We start from the raw sequence: 27,199 nt of genomic DNA on the forward strand, positions 1-27,199 counted from the left end.
TATTTTCACTGTGTAGTTTTTTCTTTGTCTATCATTTATACAACGTTGTTACTTACTTCTTCGCACTCTCCACTTTTGTGTTTGAATTATAGTCGGAAACTCCCGGTCTGATTTGGCAAAGTTGTCATTTATACTGTCAATGACTAAATTAATGTAGCCTTCAATGTGTCACAATACAATAAAGACCCTTTTTCTATTCTGTCTGTTTTACGTTACCCAAATGTATTTCGTGCCTAGATTTTCTTTCATTTATACCTGGGCCTGTTGTGTGAAAACACTTTTGACATAACTCGGAAACATCTCTAGCGTATCTTAATTACGACTAAGTAGCCTAATCTTTTTTATATATATCATTTTCTACCAGATGTTACTAGGAAATAACGGGTGGTCATTTAACCAATGAACATTTGATCAACAAATCAAACTCAGCCCTTTGCCGTCTCTTGAACAATATCCTCCTATTAGGATTTCAGCGTTGTTGGACGGACATTATTATTCACCAATAGATGGCCGTAATGATGAACATTCATCTCCACCCCTCGAGTGGATACCAGAGAGTAACTTGATGGCGACAGGTTTGGTAAGTGGGAAGTTTGCTTACGGATTGAAATAGACAAAAGGTTTAAATCTCCTTAGTAAGCATTGTGCATTTCTTTATTTAGCATAGTATGCTTTTACAAATGGTGGTGTTGTCATTTAGTCATTCTTTTACGAATGACAAATTATTCAAGACGCATTTTTTCATTGTGGCGTTTGTTGTTTTGGTTGTAACATAAGCTAGCTAGCCAGGGAAGCTAAGGACATGCTACATAACTATTTTTTTGTAGTTGCGAACAACACCTTGTTCTAGACATCAAGTTAGGCAGGCAAATAAATTATACTTTAAAACAAAAATGACGAACATGGTAAGAAACATTTAGGTGTCATTCATTGGGCCATATGGAAGGAAAGGGCGAGTGTGCGTCGTGTCTGAACTTGTTGACATTCTTTTGTTTACACGGTTACAGTAGGCCTACGGTTAGCTAACTAAGCTAGTCGACCCACTTTCGCAAGCGCAAGCATTTGGGTCTTTTTAGTTTGTTTTTCGTAATTAAATGGAATTACAAGTGGACATGCATCTGTCTGTCATCTTGAATATGCATATAGGCCCATTTATGATACAATGCCCTTTATTTCAAGCTCACGATGAAAATGCAAATATCTTCATTATTTTGTTGAACACCTAAGGAAATTCAGTAGCAATTTGCGCCATAGGTCCCCGACTTATCATATTTCTTATCCCACCATTGATTGTTTAACAAAAACAACAGTGAGAAATTGTCATTCTTTAACAGCAGGATTGCGTAACATAGCTTGTGGCACATCACTTTGTCTTTTATTTCCTCCAATGATCAAAAATTCCGTCCATCCATGCTGGGATTTTTCCAGATATTTGTATCATTGTACTTTGTTATTAATCACTTTTTGTTACGCAGTTATGAATGAATGAGCAGCGAGACGCATGCGCGATGTCCTCAAAGTTTGTAAACAGGCCTACATTCATTGGTCACATGACTACAGCCCTGTCGCTGAGATACGTTTAAAGACCAATGGTTGCGTCTCGTCAAAATACTCTTAAAGCAGACTTTATGTCAACCATCTCATAAAATTATTTACATGTAGCCTATCCATCGACAATAAGCAATGCAAATATAAGCCTTACTAGTTGTCTAATTTTCTATCCCTTTGTGATCATAGTGAGGTAGCTGACATGGCGTATGGTATAGGAAATTAAGACTGATCTGCCGTCTGTGAAGTAAAGGAACCATAGCTATACCTGCAAGAATGGACGATTCCTTTGATCAATTGAAGTGCAACAAAAACCACCCACAGCCCTCTATTGAAGGTCCAATGGAGTATGGTAAACTTCGAGCTTGCTGCTTTGATATGCAAACTACATTGAACCAAAATTTAAATGTAACATGTAAATTAAACTAACGATTTGTCAAAAGCCATGGATTTGGGCCTTATTAATTTCAGTTGCCTGATTTACAGTTTATCAGTATAGCACTATATTCTACTATTTCCTACACACTGGCTTACTCATGCAGCTGCAGATACTGTAACTGTAAAACCAAATCCTGAAATGGTTTAATGTCTCTGTCAAGCTGAATATATAAAAGATCAATGTAACGCTGTAGTACTAATTTAGTTAAGTGTTCGTAGGCAAATGAAAATGACTGTAGGTGCTTGTCACCTTGAAAAGAAAAAAAACTAACATTCTTTTTTGATCTCCTATTCTTATTCTTCAGATGACCTGCCAGAACTGCAGGAGGTGGAGGAGGACCAGGTGTCTCCGGTGCTGTTTCAGGTCGGGGCCGGTCTGTCACACCAGGACCTCACCAGCTCCCCTCACACAAACTGGCTCGCTGAGCTAGCCAACATCGCCACCAGCCCCCAGAGCCCCCTGCTGAAGGACAGCCCCCACAAGAGGTCTGCCCTTATCCCCCCACAGACAGACTCACAAACACACGCATACACATGCACTCAATCCCAAGACTAACCAAAGGTTTTAATAGATAACAATATTTCTCCCGCCCGTCTCCTGTTAGATCATCTCCCGTCCGCATCATTGCCACCAGTAATAGTTTACATTCCTACGCCCGGCCCCCACTGGCGAGTAGTGCACCCAACCCCTCCAGGGGCCACCTCAGGGAGCGCAGCAGGCGTGTCAGGGTACAACTTTGAAAGCTTAACTTTTTGTGATTCTTATCACATTCTGCTCCTGTTATCATCCGCTAACTACATGATTATGTTGTGCGTGTGTTTGTTATTTCCGTGGTTAAACTCCAACCAGGCCAGCAGCGAGTCAGAGTCTGGGATTTTCTCGATGTCTTCGTTTTCAGATGATGAGGACATGGGGTGGTCTCATTCCTGGCCTTCAACAGCCTGGCATTGTTTCTTGAAGGGTATGGACACACACACAGACATTATTTACTTTCCTTAGAATTTACCCATCTTGCACAAATCCAATTTTGTGACCTTGAGGCACGTTCTTTAATCTGGAATGTTCTGGGGGGAAAAAGAAACACAGAAGAATGAGAAAAAGTTGACATGTAAATAGGACTGTATTACTTCCCGGAGGCTGTAGTCAACAAACTTTGTTCATTTCAAAAAAGCTGGCAAATCAATGGTTTGATAGGGGAATATCACCCTTTGCTGTCTAAACAACAATATGGCTTCTCTATAAAGCCTCTAACTTTACCGTCACTCAGGTCTTTGTGTACTTTCTCACATTCATTTCTGCTAGTAGTTTACCGTCAAAGTCTTTGTCTTAATTTGATGAATAGCCATGTTTTTGTTGGAGGTACGCGCCTGCGCTTCCACAGGGGCCCCAATGTGGAGTGGCAGGAAGCTGAAGACCTTGTCGATTCTGAGGATGAGTCCGATGATGAAAGGATGATGCCATCCTACTCCCACAAGGTACATCTGCTGCTGTGCCTTCTTCACAGGAGATCCTGCTACCCCCCCATAACAAACTCTACAATATTTGACTTTTCCCCCAGAATGTAATAAAGGACAACTAACATCTAAGGTGTCCCTGGCATCAATATAACTGGAAATCCAGTCAAACGAAGCCATTTGACAGCAGCTGCTCTTTGATGGCATTGGAGCTCAACCACTTCCTGTCTCTGGAGAGTTTTAGGGTGTGATGCAATTGGCTGGGTTTGTTTGTGACACCTGTCTCTTTGGATGTTGATTTGCAGAGCTACGGCTGTGAAGGTCTGAAGTTAGTGGCCCATGAGGAAACAGTGTTTTTTGGCCAGGCCGTTCTCAAACTGACCTTTGACCCTGGTTCACCAGAAGAGGGGCTTTTAACAGCTGAGTGCAGACTGGGTCATCCTTTTTTTGTGAAAAACAAGGGTAAACAAATCTTTAGACAAAACAAATAGAAAATGGAACTGAAACTCGAAACCATGCATGCAGGCATCTATAAACCGTACATGCAAAAACACATTTTTCAGATACCATGGTATTTATGCCACTATTGACCATCTCCTGTGCCTGAATCTGTTCTTTCCTGATTTATCCGGGTTTGTTTATAGTCCTTTGCTTTTTTCTGTGTGTATCAGGGTGGTCCTCGTTTTATCCAAGCCTTACCGTGGTGCATTATGGGATCCCCTGCTACGAGATGCAGGTGGGCGATCTGTGTCTACCTCCGGGTCACCGTGACACCATCAACTGTGACGACTCTGTTGTCTTTGATACCTTTAGGAGGTAAAGCGAACAACGGTCTGAGGAAATTGTATTCATTGAAGTGTGATGATTTGAATCCATATCGTCTGATTGTCTCTATCTGTCTGTCTCTCTCTAACTTGTCGCCTGAGCAGTTATGACTTCACCCCGTTGGACTCGTCAGCTGTCTATGTCCTCAGCAGCATGGCCCGCCAGCGCCGGGCATCCCAGTCCAGTGGGGGTGCTGCCAGTCCAGACTGTGACAAACTAGGGCAGGATCTCGAGGTCCCTGGCTCCTCCAACTCCTCCAGCAGCAAATCAAACAGGAGCCTTTCCTCAGGGACAACTGGTGGGGCCACACCTGTAAAATGCAAGCGGCCAATGAACGCCTTCATGCTCTTTGCCAAGAAGTATAGAGTGGAATACACCCAGATGTACCCTGGGAAGGATAATAGGTGTGTAGTCCTCCTTGTTCCCCGACTATTATAATGTGATGTGTTATGTTGACTGTATCTGAATGGACTAGACAATGAACCCAAAAAGTTCAGAGGAACAAACAGGATCTAAACGCTCTTGAATTCAGTCACTGGGTTCTGGCACACCCATACGATGTAAGGGACTAAAGGGAAACATTCTACCTTGGGCTCTCTAGTGTTACCCAGCACTACACCCACCGCCCATCTTGCATGAACTCCGACACAATTCCAACACTGGCTGAGATACAGGCTTGTGTTGCACTGTAGTTATCTTCTGGTTGACTGACAACTAACCCTGCTCCTCAGAGCCATCAGCGTGATCCTGGGGGACAAGTGGAAGAAGATGAAGAATGAGGAGAGGAGGATGTACACCATGGAGGCCAAGGCTCTGGCCGAGGAGCAGAAACGGCTGAACCCAGACTGCTGGAAACGCAAGAGAACCAACTCAGTAAGAGAGCGACTACCATTGCCCAAGCCATTGACCGGTCAAAAGTCCTCCAGTGATAATCGCCTATTTTTGCCTCTGGTGTGTCTTATTCCTAGAGGATGTAGCACATGTGGTCAGGTGAAGCTGTATATATTCTACATTCTTACTTTTAGGCAGGTTCTGACCACATGTTTCTCTCTCTGTGTGTCTCTAGGGCTCGCAGCAGACCTAGAGGGTGTCCAGATGTTGGTGGCTGGATGGTGTGGAGAGGTGAACTGGGCAGAGACAGAGACAGAGGTCTATCACTCAGCTTTTCCTGCAAACCCCCCCCACAAGACTCAACTGTGATTCTGAACACACTCGCTTTTATTCATTAGAAGTGTTATAGAAACAAGCAACTATGAAATGCATTAAGAAAGCATGTAATCTAGTGACTAATCGTGCTTATATTTTCTTATCTTTTAAATGACAGAGATGCCTTATTCCTCTGAAGTAAGTAATTGCTCAACTCTTTTCAGGTAATTTCATATTTCGAAGCTTGAAACGTGAGACCCTGTGGTGCTATTTGAAGAGTGGAAGGAGCTGTATATAAATTGTCTTGTTTTACCTGTAAAAAGTGAAATGCACAATAACCTTATCTCAGCATTTCATATTGATAATGTACAGCTCCGTATATTGCACAGATTTGTAACCCTTTCATACATTTCATACATTCGTACTATGTAGATGATAAGCAAGCATATGAACTTGGGGCAATCCATTTTGGAGACACTGCCCTGCAGAGGCCAGAGACCCTGAGTGGAGGAGACGCTCATTTTACCCAGCACTTCAGAGCCACACCATTTACTGTAATTTTTATTTTGCACTTTATATACATAGTGTATGTAATCTTATATACAACCAATACGTGTATACTAGTGGGAACTTTGTGTGTAATATAATGACATATATCCTTATGAGATATATTGAGTTTGACACCTACAAACTGAATAGGTCATGTTTTGCTTGGAGGTTGACATTGACACAGGTTACATTTTTAAAGCTTTCTTGATACATGTACAGGTACACATACGCCCACCAATTTCTTGCACATAATATCCTTGTATTCTATTATAAATAAAACTTAAAAGCTAAGGCAATTCTTTGCGTTTCGTCATTTCATCATTTCTGGATGCTTAAGAGGTTCGGAAGTATACAATCTAATTAAATTCACTATTGATCCTAAACTAAATTATAGTGCTTAGTCAACTCCGTGTCCATAGTAACAGCGAGTAAAACATTAAAAAATAAAAAGTAACAGAATATCCACAGAGCACTCATTAACTATAGGAATAATAGCGATCTCTGTGCAGATATATTTTCTCAGCTTCTGCCACCATTGAGTTAATTTGGCCGCTAAAACCAAGCTGACATTCTTCACCAATGTGTCCAGTCAGATGACATCGCTGTCCTTCACACTGCCTCCCAAACATAAATCTTGCGATGTTCAATGTCAGTCGTTGAAGGGAAAATAACTTTCTATGTCCTTAATCCTTTCCAGTGGAGGGCGCCAGTGTACAGTGACCAGATTGTTGTCCAGCATTAAATCCTAATAATTGTAGGTTTAAACAACCTCTCTCTCCCCCCTCCCCTCAATGGAGACTTGCTGCATGCTTGCACCTCGTTTCCACCATCATCATCGGTATCTCACAAAAAAGTTTTTAATGACCAGCCTGTATATCTGTGTAATATATTTCAGAAAGGGACACCAAATTATTTCAGTGCTGACTGTAGTTAGGATGATGCTCAGAACTCTAAAGATTTTGATCAGATGTGTAAAAGTATTTTATGCCCTTCATGGAAGGTGATCTCCATGTCTCTATAATTAGCCAATCGACAGCGTGCATTTCCTTTTATCGGTTAACTGGACACCACATCCCCCAAAACACATGGGTATTTTATGCGTATTACATTGCATTTCTCTTATGAGGATAGCTTACCCTACTCTCTGTTAATTAGGATTGTACTGTCTTCAGTGTTTGACTCATGACTGCAGACTGGACAGAAAGTCTTGAGTGAACTGCACAAACCTACGTTGCCTTGGAACCGCAGACGCCGCTTGAGGAGTAACAACCTAACACAGATATTGAGGGACAGTGCCTGAAGCCAATGATTGCGCGACGTTAGATAACAGACGTCAAATCAGAATTGTCAGTGGGAGGAGCTCTTGAAATCCTAAAGACTGGTGGTCACAGAATACACGAAAGATGCCCAAAGATAACATACCGTCACTGGGAAGCTTGCTAACTATCTACATATAATTGCGATAGTTTGCTGTTTTTCTTCAACAATTCTTTTGGATATTTTATTTGTTTTGTTTATTCCAGTTAAGGACATGAAAGTTTTTAGACATCAGGATACAAAGAACGTGTGGATCCCTTCTGGTAAGTCCCTGAATCTCCCAGCTCGCTCACTGATTGGGACGCTACATTGGGATAACGGGGCGCTGAATTTCCTGGCTTTATCCCATTCAACTCATGGAACGAGCAATATATTTTAGCTATTCTCTTATACACTAGACAATGAGATATCAAAATTAGTTTATGTGATTTTGGCAAGCTTGTAACCTTTATTTCTGACTAGATATGTCATAAGACATGATAAATATACAAAACGATCTTGCTAGCTAACGAGACGGTGTACTGTAGTAGGACAAGGCAGCCTCATAACGAGGCAGCAAAGATAATTCTCCCGCACCAGAATGGTCTAAATAACTTGTCCTGTGTTATGTTTCCTGTAGTTTTTTCTCAACATGTATTGGTTTTTATAAAATTTCTGCAATGTCCGGGCCTTCATGGTCTATTAATGATTCGTTTCTTTCACGTGAGACTAACTACTAGTTGTCCAACATAAAATAATCCCGGACTTGCATTACCCTTTCTCACATTGCCCCTAGTACTCGGAGTCGGTGGCCTGTCAAAGATAATAAAGAAATTGAGAATTCAGAGCCCTCTTATTGCTGACACTACAAGGCTCAACCTTGCAAGATGAGAACAAAAGAACTAGTGCTAAATAAACTTTACTATTATTTCCTGTGAAGGCAGATTTCCTGCTTGCTGTGTTCTATGGTGTGGGCAAATAGGTTTTTTAAATTGTAGGATTGTTTGTTTCTTTTTGTGTGTGTAGAACAGGAACAGAGATAGTGATAGTGTGGGATATTTCTGACATTGTTCTTTTTCCCCTACAGCTTGAGCAGCCCTATTACAACCACCTGGCTGGGGCAGAGGGAGATCCAATGAATTGACGGACATCAACAACCCTGATTTCACATTTCTTTTTTACCAATCAGCAATCAGTGTGACTCATCTCTTCCAACGTGGATACAATGCCCTGACTCCATAGCAATGGAGAGCTTCATCTTGTCTAAAGGTTGGGTGGTGACGCCCCAAACCTGGAGTAACAGCAGGTGTCTGGTTCTAGAGCTGACAGTGCTGGTTACATTGATCAGTGCTGGCACATCTTTTGCAGCAGGTAAGTGGATATCTCACCTCTTAAACACAACATGATCTATCAGTTTGTACCCTGCTGACGTAAATACCACGGATCGCTATAAACTTGGCTGTTGAGTCATACCATATGATGAGTTACTTGAGTCAACTCTTATTTGGCTAGCCTTATTACTAAGTACCCTAAATAAGTATTACCGTGTAGTAGGGACAACAAACATGACTAAATAAAACATTTAGAAACTTAAATAGGTAACAGGTGGGTTTTTAACAGGTGTGGAATGTGATGGAACTCATGGTGAAATATGAGATAAATGATGCAGTGATTTGTATGTATTAATTAGTAGTTACTGGATATTGTTATAAGTTGCTATAAGTTAGAGAAGACACATTGATCAATTCTGCTTAATAGTAGTAAAGTAAAAAAAAAAAAAAAACAGTCGTTAACTTTAGATATATGAGGTAGATAGATGAGGTATGGTTGTTTTTGTTTTTTTTTGTCTTTCTTTCCTCTGTGTGACATACGTGGAGAGAGTTTTACAAAAAATTGCCACATTGGTTCTGATGCTCCATGAAATTTGGTTCATGAATGGCACACTTTATAAGATTTTTATTTGGGTCACACTCACTGAAATAACTGTTTTCTATTTTGTCCCATTTCTGAGGAGTCCAAGGCTACACTCAGTATGAAGCACATAGTCATAACCACCCAGCATGGGCCAGACTACAGTTTAGTGTCATTGCTGGTTGGCTGGTTGGAAACTGAGAAAGGCAGGCAGACTTTACACACAACAGTTCTCGGATTATAAACATTCGGGAAGATATAGGCCAACTTATTCCTACAGAGCAAGGATGTGAGTCGATACCGGAGGCTTGTGTGTATGTGTGTGTGTGTGTGTGTGTTTGTGGTGGCGGTTACTGCCTGCCTGTCCTTGTTAGGGTGTGAGTAGCATAATGAGGACACTGCAGTGGACACAGAGGACCTGTTTGACTCATGACCTCCTAATAAAGAGGCGTATTCATGGTCCAGGTTGGGCCGTTTCGGTCTCTCAGTAGGGTCTTGAGTCGAACCAGTGTCCTGTCAGGACAGATCAAGTACAAAATCATACATCTAAGCACTGTTTGTCAATTCTGTTTTGTTCAATACATTACATCCTAAACTATTTCCATCCTAACAGTTTTTTCAAGGACAATAGAACAAGCTACTTCATAATAGTACTAGATAGCATCTGGAATGTTATGCCAGCACAATAGTTTATTAACGGACTAGTGAGTTAATCTGACTAGTGAGTCTGTTGTCTCTCTCCAGAGGTGTTGTGACATGCCTATAATGAGACTGTTGCTTTGGTATCAGTTCCATCAAGCCTGTCTTAGCTTTGAAGCGTTTGTTTGTGTGCAGAACCAGCTGACAGTCAGGCTGTTGAAAGTTCAGGGCAGCCATTAGCCTGGCATAGCAGGGCCAACACATCCCCCTGGAGAGATGACCGCAACCAAACCTCTGTTTGCCCTGCCCTCCTCCCAAGAAACAGTACAGTGAACCTCACTGACGGAAAAACGACAGTATACTACACCCAGTTAGCATAGATGTGGGTAGGAAATTAATCAACTGGATGATTGTTACATGACCCAAAACACAAATTAACAGCAGCCCAATCAGATTACAGAAAGATGATCCGATTATAATTAATCCTGGACAAGCGACATCTCACCAGTGCCTAACACAAATTGGTTTGTAATCCTAAAATTGCTTAATTCGTATGATGTAGGTGTGGTACTAGTGTGAGTCAGTGTGTAAGGGGGTAGAATTGCTGTCTGTCCTACTATTAGACCGTGGTACGAGAGGCAGGTTTTATTATCCGGGTCAGCAGAGGGAAGATGAATAGTCTATCCCCCTCATGTATTTGATGATTTCAGCAAGCGCACACTTTACACTAGGGTTCTGTCAGTAAGGGGAACGGCCTGTGATGAATCCCTCCTGGCAAGCAGACTAAGCACCACATGTGAATATTCACCATCCCTCACTTGGACTCGCATCAGAAGAACAGGTTTCTACTGCGGTCTGTGCTCTTTGCTCAACTCCTTTCTCACTGTTCTCATCTGTTTAATTCCAAACAAAAAGGCCATCCCAAAGCGAAGACAGTGAAAGCTGCTACTGGTTTTCCTTTTAGTGCCTCGTACTGGACTTTCCGCGGCCTTGCTTAGCTAGCGCTTTCATTAGCTGCAGCCTAGCAGTCATCACGGTCAGAAGCTAAATTATATTTCTAAATGAGGCAGGGTAAGTTGTGAAAGGATGTCCCTGCATGTTCAAAGCCCCTAAAAAGCCCCCTAAAAAAAAAGTGTTGAATCTGATAGTTTAGCCTACACAGAGCAGTTTTCGGGTGAAATTTGCCACACCATCACTGTCAAAGACGATACTCTTTTCCAAGTCTGAGGGGCCAAGGCTGGCTAGCTAGTCAGTCACCAGTGTAGTCGGTTGATATGTGAAACCTGATCTGATGGAGATGACAATGAGCCCATTCATAATGCATCAGAGTCCAGCCATCAGAGGATCAATGAGCAGGGCCCATCACAGGCCAAACACTGATACGGCTTCTGCCATGATTCACTAATAGTCTACCAAACAACACAGGCACTGTTGTTTCTGCCCAACCAACAAGCCTGGTTGGTGAAGGTGCCACAGAGTGGAGGCTATGGTCGACAAAACATCTGCTAGTGATTTTGTGTGGCCCATTTCTGTAACTTTTTTTTAACGGGGCAATTTTCCCACAAATGTCCACTTCTTGCCCAAATATTATGGTCAATGATTGACAGTGATACTGGGAAATCACAAACGAAGACAGCTCACGTGTGGGTGGTCCTGTGTGGGTGTAGCAGGAGTTTTTAAGGAGTTATTACCTGTCATCTAACCTAGCCTAACACATGGAGGGGTCTGGATAGTGTGGCCCAGTGCTCACTTAGACAAGCCTACTTATCCTTTAGGCAGAATCTTATCAATTAGGCATATTTCAATAGGGATAGATAGGTTAGGGCTAGTGAAGGGGGAGATGCAGTAAGGCTTACACTTTTTCTACTCTTTCCATCTGTTCCTTTTTTGATATCCTGCCTTACGAGTGGGTGCATTTCAGATGTAGCTTAATAGCTGGTTCACGCACGATAGTTTGGAAAGGTTATCCTGAGTAGCCTTCTGACATTCACCATGTGTATCATTGTGCCGTCTTTGTGTTGTTGTATGGGCTCGTTCTTGGGTTGTTTTTCTAGCGATTATGGTTAGGCTACACGGCGGGATGTTGTTATCAGGGACTCTAGGAGCAGACCGCTTGGGTTTCCTGTGTGTTTGAGTGAAAGTAGTCCACAGTGAAAGCCTCTTTAGATACGACCATTCTTTCTCAGCTTCTAATCAAACCTGTGACAGCTGAGAACCTAGAATGAACCCACTGTGGTTGCAGACTGATAACTGAGAGGTTGTAGCCCTTGTACCATAAGCAAGATCCAGACACAACAATTGGAACCAGAGCCATAGCCCATTCAACTGCATTTGAATGAGTATGAAGTATTAGGACTGTTTTTTTAACTATGTTTTTGACGTTAAAGCTACAAATTCACCTGCACGCATTGCTTTTGATGGGCTTAAGAAAAAACATACCAATCTAATGAACTCAAAATTTGTGAGGTGGAACTCAGTATTTGGCAGAGGGTGTCACTAAGGCCATATTGTGCTGCTGTACAAATCACTGTACGCTCCAGTGAACTGCTGCTGATTATTTATTTATTTTCTAAGAGCAGATGGAGGCATTCAGCCAGGCCTTTCTAGGTTACACTCTCCAGGCTAGACCATCTTAGCATCCAGTCATTATTAAGCAGACACACTATTAGATTGCCCTTTCAGGTTTGGCTATGCATGTCATAGAATGTGTGCTTCGATAAAATATATATATATTTTTTATAGAATTCATTTATTTTTCTGTCTCGGCCCAGTGTTCCCAAAGGAACATGTCTGAGAATTCTCTAACTGTGAGGAGCAAAACAGAGGTGAGGAGATGAGAAGCAGAGCAGAGGAATGGAGGGTGCAGATTGACCAAGACCTCTGGGCTTCTCTGGTTACAAACCTCTGCCTTCCTGTCTTTCGAAGAAAATCCGGGCTGGGAACAGAGGAAGGGGGAGGTAGAAGAGAAGAGAGAGGATGGGGTGTGGGGTAAAAGAAAAAGGAGGGGTGGTCGAAAAAAGAGGGTTTGAACGGATCAGAGTGAGAGAAAGGCTAGTTGGAGGGCGCAATGAAAACAAGGTCCAATGAATGACACAACACAGTTTGTTTATATACTGACTGATCCAAGGGATATCATTCTGATTGATATGATTTCATGAAAATAGGCTCCTCCTTTCCGTGTTTGTCGGTCCCCAGCACTCTCTTTCCATCTCCTTTGTCCTCCTCTGCTCTCTTTCATCTTCAAAATGGATTCCTTTAGAGATAAAACAGTAGAACTGCAGAAGTATTAGATAGAGAAAACTTACCATCAAACCCTCAACTAAGGATTAAATAGTGTGAAGGTGGGGGCTACTTAACAGTTTGCTCTTCAGGTTTTGGAACTGATAAATAATGTTAAAAGTTTTGCAGATAAAGTTAACATCAACAAAGTTCAGTTTTGATCGTTCAGTTGCACTCAGGGTAGGCTGGCTCTGCCAACTGACAAGAGCAAGTCACGCAACGGGCTCGGCTCAAAACAGAAACATGTGTTGTAGTTTGCATTAATACCTAAAGGTAATTTCTTCTTCTTTCCTATTCCTTTTTCAAATTGTGCAACTTTTTGCCAAAAAAGGCAAACAAAGGAAATTAGATCATTTGGGGTCTTGTAAACGGTTATGTGTGTGTGTGTGTTAACTGACTTTTGTCGGTAATTCAGTCTCCAGACTCAGACAGCTTGCTTTTGGCCCAGTGTTGGTCTATTTTTTGTGAGAATTAGAACTAAGAACCCCTCAGTTCTGACTGGAACATGTGGGCCTTGTCAAGACTGGTTGCTTACGAATGAAATCCACTAACCTTAAAATACACCATTTATTTTTCTGGATACTGCAATGGACTGCTGCTGAGATCTTTAAAAAAGCTGTAATTTTAATCAGCTTGATGCTACTTTGGAGGTATCTCTCTTTATCTCCTGCTCTCTCTTTTTTTCTCTCTCTCTCTCTCTCTCTCTCTCTGTGATTTAATCACAAATCAGAGGAGAGCTGTTTTATCAGGTTAACTCTATTTCAGACGTGGCATCAAACGTCATTTGGGAAACTAAGATCATTTTGAGGATTTATATATTGATTTGATCTCTCCACAATCGCTTGTTTTTTGCTCCAGAGCACACAAGGAATAGGTGGGAGGGGGGAAGGGGGGGAAACGTCATATGACATATCCAGGACCTATACCTTTTATATCTGCACAGTTGGGTTGTGTAATGAAAAATGGAATATGACACAAATTACAGGTTGTTTCCTGCACCCGTCTTATCCAGAAACAGAACCCAACTGTATGACTATGAAACCTGGCAGCTCTGCAGAAGTTCTCAAAAGTTCTCTAAAAATAGCCCAGACCTCATAATCTCTGAGAGATTAAATGGAAACGGGTGTTTTTTGTTGTTGTTTCCCTTGTTCAATCACTCTGTCTTTCAACTCTCTCTTTCCCTCTCTCCCTCCCTATAGCCTGTTCTCTCTCTCTCTCCCCTCTCTCTCCTATTTTTTGTGTTGACTTTGAGGGGAGGGACTTTAGGATTAGGTCTCATCAGGGCCAATGGTATTGCCGTAAAAGCAGCTCTTCATTGATTGAGCAATCATAGCACTACACTGTAGAGTGATGCTGCTGTAGATTGGGGACCAAGCAACAACCTACCAGCTCATTAGCTGAGGTCTGGCCAAACATGAGGTCCCAGATGTTGTGAATGGTGTGCTAACCAGGTAACTTCACGGGCAGTGCCCTATAGAAGAGTTGCACAGACCTGCGAACAGATGGATGTGACCAAACAAAAAGGCCAGTCTGCTAGTTGTAGACCTGTGAGAATCAGAACTCCTTTCATTCATCTTCAAAGGGGTTTTGATGGTTAGGCTGAATGAATCTGAATGACAGAGGACCAGTGTGTGGTGAGGAGACACTATAGGTCTGACCAGATGTGGTGTCTAGCTATTCATAATGTATGCAATTACTACTTCAGTGTCTCGGTGCGCAGAAATAGAACCTCGTTAGTTGGTCATTTTTCATTTGATGAATAAATGAAATCCCCTCTGTGTTCATTTGGCAGTACTGTCAGACTAATGGTTATTACTCTGGGAGGTTATTTCACCACCATGGTGGAGAGTCTTTACTGGCTAAATGATGTTTCAAGTTCAGATATGAGTCTGTCTAATACACATTTTACAGATAAACTAGACCAGTGTTCTGTGACACTGGATTGGACTTGAGTTTCAGCGAAAGTGATGTGCTTTGAGCCCGTCCGAACGCACACACGTATCCCAGGTAAAGGTCTGACATTTGCGATATGATCATGTGGAGGTCATTCCTCAGCAGCATCCCTTCTCCAGGCCTGTAGAACTGATAGGCCCGACAACCGGCTGTGCAGGTTGTGTGACCCGCTCATGTTTCTGGGGACAGGTGGCAGTGCCGGCCAGTCCCCCCAATCTCTTTGTCCACCGTTGGCTTCTGTAACGTCAGCACAGCCCGGGCCGTCTCCTGTCTGCTGTCTGCTGCCCTCCGATCTGTCATTACCCCTCCACGAACTGCGCAGCACCAATTGTTAAGATCAGCAATTGGACATCATGGCGATGAGGCGTGGTTTGATTATTCATGAACAAGCTACAACTCTTCACTTGAGTAGGTCGCTTTGTACTGTGATGTACTGTACTGTACTGTACTGTACTGTACTGTACTGTACTGTACTGTGCTGTGCTGTACTGTACTGTGCTGTACTGTACTGTGCTGTACTGTACTGTGCTGTACTGTGCGTAAACAGAGCCGCGGCCGAGGAGAGATGTTTCTGTTACTGGTGAGGAGACGACAGACACAGATGCCCTGCGGTGCCTTCCCAGCATGCTCTCCTCTTTAGCCAGTGTTGCCAATGGCTACCATCTTCAATCAACTACTATCCGTGTTGTGTGTGTGTGGGTGTCTTTGTGTGGGTGTGTCTGTGTGTGTGACCTCCAATCATTGTCCCATTAGTGAGGTCTCTCTCCCCAACCCCCTCCCTCTCATACGCATCAACCAGCGATCATCATGGGCGGTCTCGGGTGCTAATGCGTCCCCTGAACACTGACCTGGTAACAAAGTGTGTCAATAATCCAGTTTACTCAGCTGCATGCATTGTCAGCCAGCTGAACACGGTCCTAATTATGTGAATGAATTCATGTTGCTCTACATTGAGGTAGCATGATGAGGAGAAGTGACAGTTTGGTGTCATGGTGGTAATACACACCACTAGCTCCCAGAACCATAACCTGTCTGTGAGACTCGGCCTGGTGTAAAGTTAGAAGCCGTTCACAAGGGAGAAGAGTGCTACCCAGCTTTCTGTCCTGCTGGTGGTTACATTGCTTGGCACTCTGGAGGTCTAAGTGTCAGTTAGTGTTGGTAAGTTAAAGTGTGGAGTAGTGACTACTCATTGAAAAACACAAGCAAGTCGGTTTGTTTCTAGAGGCCAAGGCACCAGAACATGCTGACCTGATTAAGGTGCCATAGGAAATCATTTAGCCCATTTCTCTCCATGCTTCAGCCAGCTGTTCACTTTCTCCTGTCTTATTGAATGTGAGCAAGGAAAGCAAAGACAGCCCCTCCCCAAAAAAACAACTTGATCAGCTGAATCTCATTTCTGTTTCATATGATTCCAGGCGAGTCATTTGCATCTCTCTCCTAGATTCTCTTGTGGTGGCGACTCTGTAGTGTAGACGGTTGGGTCTAAGAATAGCCCTCTTTCAGCTGGTGTGGTTCTGTTGATGTCTGGTTCTACAGAGCTGTTCAGGCAGTACCGCGAGCAGCAGCAGCAGCTCTGCAGACGGCTGAGTCACTCGTCCACATCAAGAGTCTAGCGGTGCCTGGTGCAGCCCAGACTGACTCCTCCACTTCAAGCCCAACAAACTGATGGCTTCAGCCTGCAAGCACCTCCCAGCTTAGCATCTGCTTTGCTGGCATTGTTGTTTTTTATTTATGGATTTGATATTTTGGAAAGTATAATTTAGGGGATGTGTTTAGTTTTGTGAATATGTTACATCAGCTGCTACATGTGCTGCCCTGTCTGCTGTCAAGTGGCATGTTTCTAACAGTAAAGAACTATTAAAGAGCGTCTTGGTTTCATATGCTCGGATTATGTTTTTTGAACATGATTTTGCTGACTGTTTGGCTAACTTTAAGGTCTCATTACCTTTTCTCTAGCGCCCTTGCCCCTCCATCGGCTCTGCCACGTGGACTGTGTGCTAACACAACATTTATGAAACATGTTTTGGAATATAAACGAGGCAAACTGATACTGGTCTTGAAACCAAACTCTTTGACGACCCACTTTGAATTATTGAACAGTGTTGTGGCAACGGCACCTTCTCAGTAGCTCAGACACACATTCTCTCTCTCTCTCTCTCTCTCTCTCTCTCTCTCTCTCTCTCTCTCTCTCTCTCTCACACACACACACACACACACATACACACACACACACACACACACACACGTGTAGGGGATTGTGACTTGTGTAATCACAGAAGTTCCCAATTAAATCATGCATGATGCTAAAGTTATGCAAGAGCCAACGACTGAGAAAAGGCGTTGTCACTCCAGTCTGGTTAGTTCTTCATTGGCCATATTCCCCAAACAGAAACCCACTAATGCAGCCAAAGGTTGGAGCAGGGTTTTTCTCCTAAAAGCCGCTGTTGCCAATTGATGAGGTCAAGCACCTAAATATCGTATTGCTGTGCTGGTGGTCATTTATAGTGCTTCAGTAAGTAGCCCATTTTACCAATGTAAAAGCTACTACAATGACCTAAAGTGCTCTCAAAGAGCCATATGATGCATGCATGATGTTTGCATGATCAGCAGTACTAAAAATGAATGACGACACAGTGGATTGGATTTAGTGTTTGTCCCACCATCCCCCGAGTGATCTCTGTGTGAACTGTGGGGACTGTGGGGCGATAGACCATGACAGTATACATTTTTTCAAAAATGTTTTTCAAAACATTATTTTCAACCTTTAGAAACATTTTTTTTTTTTTTTTCAAAGCTTTTTATTGTTGAACTGCAATACCATGTCTTGAGAACTCTATTTTCATTCACATGGTTGCTTTTGATTAAGGCCCATTATTCACAGATCAATGTTCATCGAGACACTAAAGTTATTGATCCCTTTAAAGAAAGAACTTCACACCAACCCTTTCTCAACATTTATTGATGCAGCCTCTGGGTTGTTGATAAACCCCAATATTTGAAAGCTAGGATGTCATCTTGCTTTCTTTGTGAATTTATGTGAGATTATGTTTATGAATTTAGGCATTACAACAGTTACCAGCATTTTCATCAGTCTATTCCAATGACTTCAGTTTCTTTCAGATCATTTAAATGTAGGTTCTTTCTGCATTGGTCTTTCATATGCCCTCTCTCTTTTTATCTAGCAGATGGGCCTTCATTGGGTCCTGCCATATTGAAAGACTTTCTTGAGGGATCATCAAGCTGGACAGAATCACCTTTAGCCTTACCAGTTCCACACACAAAGGCCTCTGAAAAGTCAGTCCACACCACTACCACCGCAGTTCTGCCCTTACTGGGAGATGCTGGGGTCTCCCAGGACCGCCTCCCCCCTTCTCAAGACTCGTCATCTGGGGACTCCCTCCCCCTCAGCCCTGTGCCTCTCTCCTCTCCCCCTCTACACCCCTCACAGGCAGCCGAGGGCTCCGTGCAACCATGGGGAGGCCTTGCTAGACTGGCCAGGGATGTGAAGCTGACTGGCTATGGGTCCAACTCCACCCTGCCTCCCTCCACTACAAACCCTGTTCCTACCCCAGATCAGCAGCTTCTTCATGCAAAGTTCAGCAACTCGTCCAATCCCACCCAGAGTCTCTCCACCAACTTTGGGACCTTATCCCCACACCGTCCTGTCCCACTCTCTGACCAGAGCACCGCAGACCAACGACCACCCAGCAACCAGCACGACCAATCAGATCATGTCAGTCCACTCGCACCCCCCAGCTTACCCACTGACGAGTCCAGCTCAGTCTATCTGGATCCCAGGCCCTCCATGGAGCCATCCAGCAGACTACTTGACCTTACCCAGCATAGCCCCAGCAGGGAATCCATGATGCAGCAGGACTCTGCCCAGGGCACCCACCTGCTGCTGGAGCCCCCTGTCAGGAGGCTGGACCCCAGCTTCCTGCCTCTACTCAACCCCCAAACCATCTCTTCCACCTCCTTGGTTGAGCCCACCCTGGTCCCCCCGGATGACTTTTTCCCCACCAGCACCATGGAGGTAGACTGGGGGTCCGGGGATTACCCGGAACCAATGTCCTTACTGCCTGGAGACCATGATAGTGATAGCTACAGCATGGTGACCACCCTGCCCTCAGACATGTTTGACTTGGATGACTCTGAAGACACGGAGAGCTACGACACCTCTTTCCCTTCCAGGGTGGGCGTGTCCCCTTCCTCCAGGCACCACCTGTTGATTTCCCCCAGTCTGACCACAGCCTACAGCTCCAGTATGAGGAGCGCCCCTCCTACCGCCCTCCATCCCCTGTCGTCCTCCATCCCTCCGTCCCCCCAACCCTCCCTCACATCCAGTCACCCCAGGCTGGAGCCCACGGCAAACCCCCAGAGCGAGGAAAGCTCAGGTGTCGACTGGTCGGACGCCTTCACCGTGGAACCCACAGACGTGCTCCTGCCGGACATGAACAGTCTGGAGTACGTCACCACCCAGATGACCAAGGACAACTCCAGCTCAGCTGAACACAGGGGCAACGTGACCACGTCCAAGATCTCCTCCCTCGTCTCCATCAGTTCCACTCACATTCTGGCCACCAGCACCTTACCTGTGGACCCCAGCCACCTGCCGACGGCGTCCTACAACGGAACCGCAGAAGGAGCCGATAACTCCACCTGGGTCGAGGAAGGGGCATCCAGTGACCCCACAGGGTTGGAGCCTTACGACACTGCCATAACAGACCCCCCAGGGGTCACAGTGACGCCCCGGTCGGGGAACGTTTCCGTGGTGCTTCTGGAACCTTCTGTAGCTCCGACCCCCTCGATGAATCACTCCATCTGGGATGAGGGAGTGCCCTCGGGTGATTGGTCTAGCCTCGTGACCCCGACTCCGTCGGTGGACCTGGAAATCAGCTCGCTCGTACAGTCTGTTGTGCCCAGTGTTACGCAGCCCTCTGACGATGTCACATCCTCTTCTTCTCTGACAGACATCCTGTGGTATGTCTCTTCAACCGTGTCCGAGACTATCATGCCCACCTCCACTCCTGTCCTGTCCTCCTCTATGGCATTCAGTCCATCCTCTGTAGACATGTTCCAAAACATCACCTCAGCACCCACCGAGCTATCCCACAACACCACGTCCGTGCCCCCTGTGACAGCTGTCATGGCCGACCAGGGCATGACAACATTCGATGGCCTTGTCCCAGCTTGGACTAACGACAGCCTGACTACTGTTGACGTCACCACGGCTACCACCTCGTCTCCTGTGCCTACTACTGAGGCTGCTACTACTGTTGCTATGACTACTCAGACGAGCACGACTGCCACCGAGGCCTCGAGCACCCCGACCTCCACCGCCAAGACCACGCCCCCGCGGCCCTACCTCTGTGAGGTCACCAAGCCGGAGTTCCTCGTCAGGGTCGGTGAGTGACATCAGAGCTTTGAGGACATCACACTAGATCGACAACGCAAAACTCTTGTCGATCCGCATCCCTCCAAAGGATTGGTGACCGTACTGAAACAGTAAAATACCAACAATGAGCACCAAGGCAGAAAAGGGCGGCAGTAATGATGATGATACTGATACTGTTTGTGCATGCTGTGTTTGCAGGCTTTCCGTCTGGGGCCACAGTGGGCTATGCCAAATTGCAGGTCAGAGATATCCTGAAGAGCCGGTTCAACAGATCCCTGGAGCTGCAGGTATTATACTGCGCCGTTCACCATTGTGAAATTCAGTCGTGTGGTTGCTAATACTGTTGTAGGAGTTCCGAGGTCCGTCCTGATTCGTCGTTTTTTTTTTGGGGGGGGGGGGGGGGCTAGCATTTACAAAGTGAGATGAGCAAAGATAAGAGTTATCTTTAGAAACTCTAAAGATGACTACAAATCTGTATCCTACTGTAGCAGGATTATGTTTCGACTCGTAATTGAACAGTATGTATGACAGAGCTAAGCTGACATTGAGCTGAAGCTGTTAGATATGAGAAAACATCCAGCTGAACAGGGTTAGAGTTAGGTGTATGTGCGTACATCTGTTTGCGTGGTGTGGGGATGCACCATTTCCTGTGGCTCCTTATCTCAACTATGTGCTAAACAGACTAGCATAGTTAGATACACCAAGACTCCACAGCCAAGCAGAGGGATACGGACGTAGTACGTCGTAATGCTACAGTAAAAATCATGTTTAATCTCTCTCTTTTTTCCCTCTCTCTCACCTTTCTTTCTTCTATAGCTTAACACATCTAAACACATTCAAATGAGGGGAAATGCAGTGCGTAAAATTATGCTGACAGGTTTTGATTGTGTGTGTGTGTGTGTGTGTAGGTGGTGGAACCCCCTCCCAGGTTTGTGTTCCGGGCAGTGTCAGGCCCAGTCGTCTACTCAGCGATATCTGTCATCAACGCTCTGCGCCAGTCTGGCCGTCGCTTCCTCTCCCTCGCACCCAATTGGCCCACACCAGACCGCCAGTACCAGGTCCACTCTGGTAAAAACACACATCATGGCTTCTCAATATAACTCAATCCAGTAGCCATACCGTAAAATGAACAAAAAACTTACAGCGACCATTAAAAGCCATATTTCTGGATGTCCTGACCACCTGTGTCTGCTCTGGTCCTCCTCTGTCTCCAGTGTTGCAGTTTGTACCCAGCCACATAGACGTGCGTGTGTGCAACTTCAGCCAGCGCATCGAGAAAGGCCTGACCATGGCCTACGCCAAGGTCCGCCGCCTCGCACAGGAATCCACCAACTTCACCGTGCAGGTAAACACACACACAGACACACACGCGCGCACATGCTGAGAGCCAAGACCGCGTCCCCGGCTCGAAAAAAGTCTCTTGAAAGTCCAGCATGCTGAAATAAGGAAGGCGGAAGGAACGACAGCTACAGCACCGGGGGTGTTTGCAGCAGCGACTTCTGATTAAGGCCTAGAAAATGGAGTCAGATTGGTTTGGGCTGTGTTTGAAAGCAGAGCCCTCAGACCTGAACCGCCTGTCTTCTGGCATTGATTCATCTTGCTTAGCTGCTCACCCAGCCCAGGCGCTGCTGTCTCCAACGCTAGCAGCAGCAATACCGCAGCTTTGATTAAACCCGGGCCGAGAACTGGGCCTGTAGATGTGGCCCGCCTTTTCCTGACGGTTGTGTTCTTCGTGTGGCCGCGTGCGTACTGTAGGTGGTGAACATCACGCTGGGGCCGAGTCCTCTGGCTCAGGCCCGGCAGCAGAGGGAGCAGGTGGACATCACCTTCGCCGTGAGCGACGCCAATGGCTACGTGCAAGGGTCGGAGGTCAGCAACCTCCTCCGGAAGCTCAACATGGTGGAGTTCAGCTACTACCTGGGCTTCCCTGTGCTGCAGATAGCAGAGCGTGAGTCCCACGCACACGCACACACGCACGTGCACATGCTTCATCCAACCGTCTCTATAGCCAGTGTTCTCTCCAACAGCTGTCCACTACCCAGAGTTGAACACCACCCTGCTGCTCCGCTCCTCCTGGGTCAGGACAGGTAAAGAGAGCCCCCTCACTCTGCCAGTCTCAAAGCATGGATGACGATGCAGTTTGGCTCCGTCTGTTCCTTGCCTCATCTCTGTGTGTGTGTGTGTGTAGTGCTCCTGGGTGTGCTGGAGCAGGGTGTGGAGGAGAGGGCCTTCCAGGTGAAGATGGAGCGTCGCCTGGCCCAGATACTGGAGGAGGTGCTGGGGTCCGCCCGACGCACAAGAAGAGCCACCAGCGGAGGAAACAACAGTGTCCAGGTACACCCAACACTCCTCACTATCCTCTTCCTTTACCCTGGACTTCACTATTCACTGTACTCTGCGCTCCCCTGGTTCAGGTACCTAACTCACTCAACTCAAAACAATACTCTATTTTGCCTTAGGGGTGACTGTTTAGAATTCTACAGGATGCGCATTGAACATTATGTGTGTGAGTGGTTACAGGGTGAGTTTAGCTTCATTCTGCCATGGTTTGACGTTAGAGGAGGTCTGTTAGTGGTCGGCTCTTTTCAACTGGGCATCACTTCCTTCCTCCAACAGTGGGCTTCCTTCTTCTCTGGTGTTTTCTGCCCGTAGCACCCGTCTGCTTTACTAATGGACCCCAGCCTTTTGTGGCTTCGCTCCGCACCTGTTCCGCGACCCCCCCCCCCCCCCTCTCCTCTCATCCCCTCCCCCCTCTTGTTTCCTCCAAAGGGACAGGATAGGCTGGGTTTCCATGGCAACGACACCTATTCATGTGAGGAGCAGCCACTCACAAACACAGTCCCAGTATCTCTCTCTCTCTATCTCTCTCTCTCTCGCTTCATTTCTGTTTTCTTGAAGGCTGCTGTAAGACGCAGCGCCAATAGCAGATCGATTATTAAATATCGTCTGTCTTCTTCCCTCTTCCTCGATCTCTGCCCTCTTCCACGTCGCCCATCTGTTCCTGTATTTCTCAATGTCTCTTCCTCGGCTCGGCGGCTGCAGCGAAGGCGACGAGCAAAACCCGAGCCGTGGGTGCTGGTGAGGAGGTGGATCCTGTACATGTGTCACCAGGGGCCCAGGGAGTGACGGTGGGCAGCTGTGAGCAGGCAGCTGTCACAGTGATGAACACCATCCTGTCTGAGGCTCTCTCCCCCAGACACTGACCTGTAGCCTCCCTATCAGCCCTCGGAACCCCCCAGAGCACTCACAACCCAGACAGGCACACACACACACACACACACACGTCTTATCTCTGCACTGGGCCTTCGTGTCACCTAGGAGTCATGATTAGAAGTTGAATTTTAGAGGCTGTTTTATGAGGTGTCACTATCCTAGTTTTTCCTTCCAAGGTTTTTTTCCTCCCCCTGGTTTAATCAGGAGGCATACACTCGCATGGTGATTCTGTTCCCCTTCAATAGACTTGAAAGAAAACGCCTTCTTGAAATAGGCTGCTTTGTGGTTTATCATTTTGCATTTCAAAAACGTCACTTCAGCCTCTCTCCACGCGGCTAATGACAGCTCCGATCAAGATATTCAGTTCTTCTCCGCACCACAGCCAGCCACACAAAGCCCTAACACCCACAGAGAGAGGACGTACAGGACAAAACTGGGAGACAGAGAGCCATGGCTCACACATCTTAATTATGGTTCAACTGGTCATTAGAGGAGCAGGCAGGCAGGGAGGAGGAGGTGAGGATCAGGCAGGGAGGAGGAGGTGAGGATCAGGCAGGGAGGAGGAGGAGGTGAGGATCAGGCAGGGAGGAGGAGGAGGTGAGGATCAGGCAGGGAGGAGGAGGAGGTGAGGATCAGGCAGGGAGGAGAAGGTGAAGATCAGGCAGGGAGGAGGAGGAGGTGAGGATCAGGCAGGGAGGAGGAGGGGAGCATCAGGCAGGGAGGAGGTGAGGATCAGGCAGGGAGGAGGTGAGGATCAGGCAGGGAGGAGGAGGTGAGGATCAGGCAGGGAGGAGGAGGTGAGGATCAGGCAGGGAGGAGGAGGTGAGGATCAGGCAGGGAGGAGGAGGGGAGCATCAGGCAGGGAGGAGGAGGAGGTGAGGATCAGGCAGGGAGGAGGTGAGGATCAGGCAGGGAGGAGGAGGTGAGGATCAGGCAGGGAGGAGGAGGAGGTGAGGATCAGGCAGGGAGGAGGAGGAGGTGAGGATCAGGCAGGGAGGAGAAGGTGAAGATCAGGCAGGGAGGAGGAGGAGGTGAGGATCAGGCAGGGAGGAGGAGGGGAGCATCAGGCAGGGAGGAGGTGAGGATCAGGCAGGGAGGAGGTGAGGATCAGGCAGGGAGGAGGAGGTGAGGATCAGGCAGGGAGGAGGAGGTGAGGATCAGGCAGGGAGGAGGAGGTGAGGATCAGGCAGGGAGGAGGAGGGGAGCATCAGGCAGGGAGGAGGAGGAGGTGAGGATCAGGCAGGGAGGAGGTGAGGATCAGGCAGGGAGGAGGAGGTGAGGATCAGGCAGGGAGGAGGAGGTGAGGATCAGGCAGGGAGGAGGTGAGGATCAGGCAGGGAGGAGGAGGAGGTGAGGATCAGGCAGGGAGGAGGAGGTGAGGATCAGGCAGGGAGGAGGTGAGGATCAGGCAGGGAGGAGGAGGGGAGGATTTGGCAGGCTGGGGTTCAGGTGGGTTAACACGCAGGCAAACATCTCTCCACTCCAGTAACTGCAGCCACCGTAATGTGGATTTGATGTGCATGAGCGAGCACATGGCCTGGGCTGAGCCTCTGTTCAAACACTCCGTCTGTCTGTCTAGGAATGTTCCCTGAGCAGTTACGTAGCACTCGTAGGAGAGACATGAAGGCCAAAATCAGGACTGAAAGTTTGGATCCTGTACCACATGGTGCTGTTGATACTGGTAATTGGTTAATTGTGGATGGATGTTCCTCCAGTGGTTTTGTTTACAATAGTTTGTGTGTGTGTTCCTTTACCTCGTACCCTTCCAGATGGTGCGGACGGCCAGACTGGTGGGTCCAGACCAACCTCTAGAGATGGTCTACTTTGTGGAGGGTCCTAGCGGAGAGAGGCTGCCTGCTGTCACCACGGCAACCATGCTGAACAGCCTGGACGTCCAGAGGGCAGCCATCGTCCTGGGTTACCGCGTGCAGGGCATCCTGGCACAACGTGAGTCTGCCTGGGCATACACACACACACACATTCAAACCACCTTAGTCTGCCTGGGCATGGGCATGGCATAGCATAAATCATGCGTAGGTGTACAGGTTTGATTCATAGATTAAAAGCTCTATTTCTGCTCCTTTATGGTGATTAGTTCCCCCATGACGTCATAGTGGCCCAGGCTGATCTGAGCTTGCTCATTGGTAGGATTAGTAAACAGGAAGGAGGAAGCAAGGATCACAGGAAGGAGGTGGATTTGAGGCCTGTGATAATCAGCCCCTCATTCAGCACTGACAGGGTGTCAGCATGTCTGACGTCACATATCTTAGTTCTGCTCTCTTTCGGATGAAGTTCTTCATCACATGCTCACATTAGTCACAAGCTCTGATCACAGCAAACCTACGACAGAGAAAGGCTGTCAACTAATTGCTCTCTGCCTGAATGTATTTTTAGTAGCATTTGAACAACTTTCCCCTGCACCATACACACTATGCTAAACATGTAGCCTGTCTATGTAAGAGATGAGAGGCGTGATGAGGACAGCTCTGTTCCTCTCTGCTCTCTCTGTTGCCATGCTGGGCTCAGTATTTCCCACTGGATAGTGTGAATGGCCATTAAGCATGAATGAAGTCCTGCACTGAAGTAGAGAAAGTCCCAGAAAGACCAAACTGCTTTAACCCTTTCTCCCCGCCTTTCTCCCTTCCTTTCTGCCTGCCTGCCTGCCTCACTCTCCCTCCCCTCCTCCCAGCTGTGGATAAAGTGGCCTCCCCTCCCTCGGACAACGAGAACACCAACCTGTGGATCGTCATCGGCGTGGTGGTGCCTCTCATCGTGGTCACCGTCATCATCTCCATCCTCTACTGGAAGCTCTGCCGCACGGACAAGCTGGAGTTCCAGCCGGACGCCATGACCAGTGTCCAGCAGAGACAGAAGGTGAGGGAGGACCAGCGGGACGGAGGAAGGGAAGGGGGGGGGGGTTCAAAGTATTTTCATGTCCGTATATCTTGTTTTGTCTTCTATGCATGCTCTTTTTGGCTGCATTCCTTCCGGGTGTTTTCTTTTCAAACTGCCACTGTCCTCGTCCGTTAGCAACACGTTCCCTCTCCTCAGTTAGACCCTTCAGACTGTGGCCCTGATACACTGAGAGATTGGCACGCTGTATCAGCTCTGTCCAACCAGACCACCTCTTCTCCCATCCATCAACACGCTGCTTGGAAAACATCAGCGCAGTCCTCATCATCTAGATTGTTGTATTTCTATCCTTCTTCTCACAGCAACCTCTCCACTCCCCCCCCCCCCTTCACCGAATGTGGAGAGATAGCGTTATCAGCCGGTAGGCTCCTCTGTGTGTCTGGCTTGGCTGCTTATCTCCTCTCTGAAGGACATATCTGGCCTTGTCTCTGACAGACCATTACTTGGGATATCCCTGACTCCGTGTTGCCCCAAAACAGCTGACTAGTGATGGGGGGATGTGGGGGGCAATATTCATCTCTTAAAGTAAACAACAGCTTGACCCCTAGATACATTGATTGATCTACCGTAGGAAGAGATTGTAAGGGTAATGTTCCAGGTGGTTTATCATGAGTTGTGCTGCTCTCAAAACAGGTACTT

The 27,199-nt window shown here is 46.5% G+C and overlaps 2 protein-coding genes across 3 annotated transcripts in view; both read left to right on the forward strand.

The window, feature by feature from the left end:
* Positions 1-538: 538 nt before the first annotated feature.
* Positions 539-6,257, forward strand: hbp1 (HMG-box transcription factor 1). Its single transcript, XM_047034436.1, has 11 exons — positions 539-580; positions 1,738-1,900; positions 2,292-2,472; positions 2,592-2,715; positions 2,837-2,948; positions 3,347-3,462; positions 3,747-3,903; positions 4,113-4,257; positions 4,371-4,670; positions 4,998-5,139; positions 5,333-6,257. The coding sequence occupies exons 2-11, from the start codon at positions 1,825-1,827 to the stop codon at positions 5,348-5,350; spliced, it is 1,371 nt and encodes a 456-aa protein (XP_046890392.1). The 5' UTR covers positions 539-580; positions 1,738-1,824; the 3' UTR covers positions 5,351-6,257.
* Positions 6,258-7,347: 1,090 nt separating this feature from the next.
* Positions 7,348-27,199, forward strand: part of si:ch211-1e14.1 (UPF0606 protein KIAA1549) — a 31,870-nt gene continuing 12,018 nt past the window's right edge. Inside the window, exons 1-11 of one of the 2 annotated variants that reach the window (XM_047034437.1) lie at positions 7,348-7,541; positions 8,345-8,628; positions 18,222-20,444; positions 20,633-20,721; positions 21,343-21,502; positions 21,649-21,779; positions 22,190-22,382; positions 22,462-22,521; positions 22,623-22,768; positions 25,417-25,594; positions 26,337-26,521. In XM_047034437.1, coding sequence (XP_046890393.1) covers positions 8,502-8,628; positions 18,222-20,444; positions 20,633-20,721; positions 21,343-21,502; positions 21,649-21,779; positions 22,190-22,382; positions 22,462-22,521; positions 22,623-22,768; positions 25,417-25,594; positions 26,337-26,521 — 3,492 coding nt within the window. In that variant the 5' untranslated portion in view covers positions 7,348-7,541; positions 8,345-8,501. The remainder of the gene's footprint in view (positions 7,542-8,344; positions 8,629-18,221; positions 20,445-20,632; positions 20,722-21,342; positions 21,503-21,648; positions 21,780-22,189; positions 22,383-22,461; positions 22,522-22,622; positions 22,769-25,416; positions 25,595-26,336; positions 26,522-27,199) is intronic. The other variant, XM_047034438.1, reaches the window with a different exon arrangement.

The sequence above is a fragment of the Hypomesus transpacificus genome, chromosome 14, assembly GCF_021917145.1.
Source record: "Hypomesus transpacificus isolate Combined female chromosome 14, fHypTra1, whole genome shotgun sequence".
Taxonomy (NCBI): Eukaryota; Metazoa; Chordata; class Actinopteri; order Osmeriformes; family Osmeridae; genus Hypomesus; species Hypomesus transpacificus.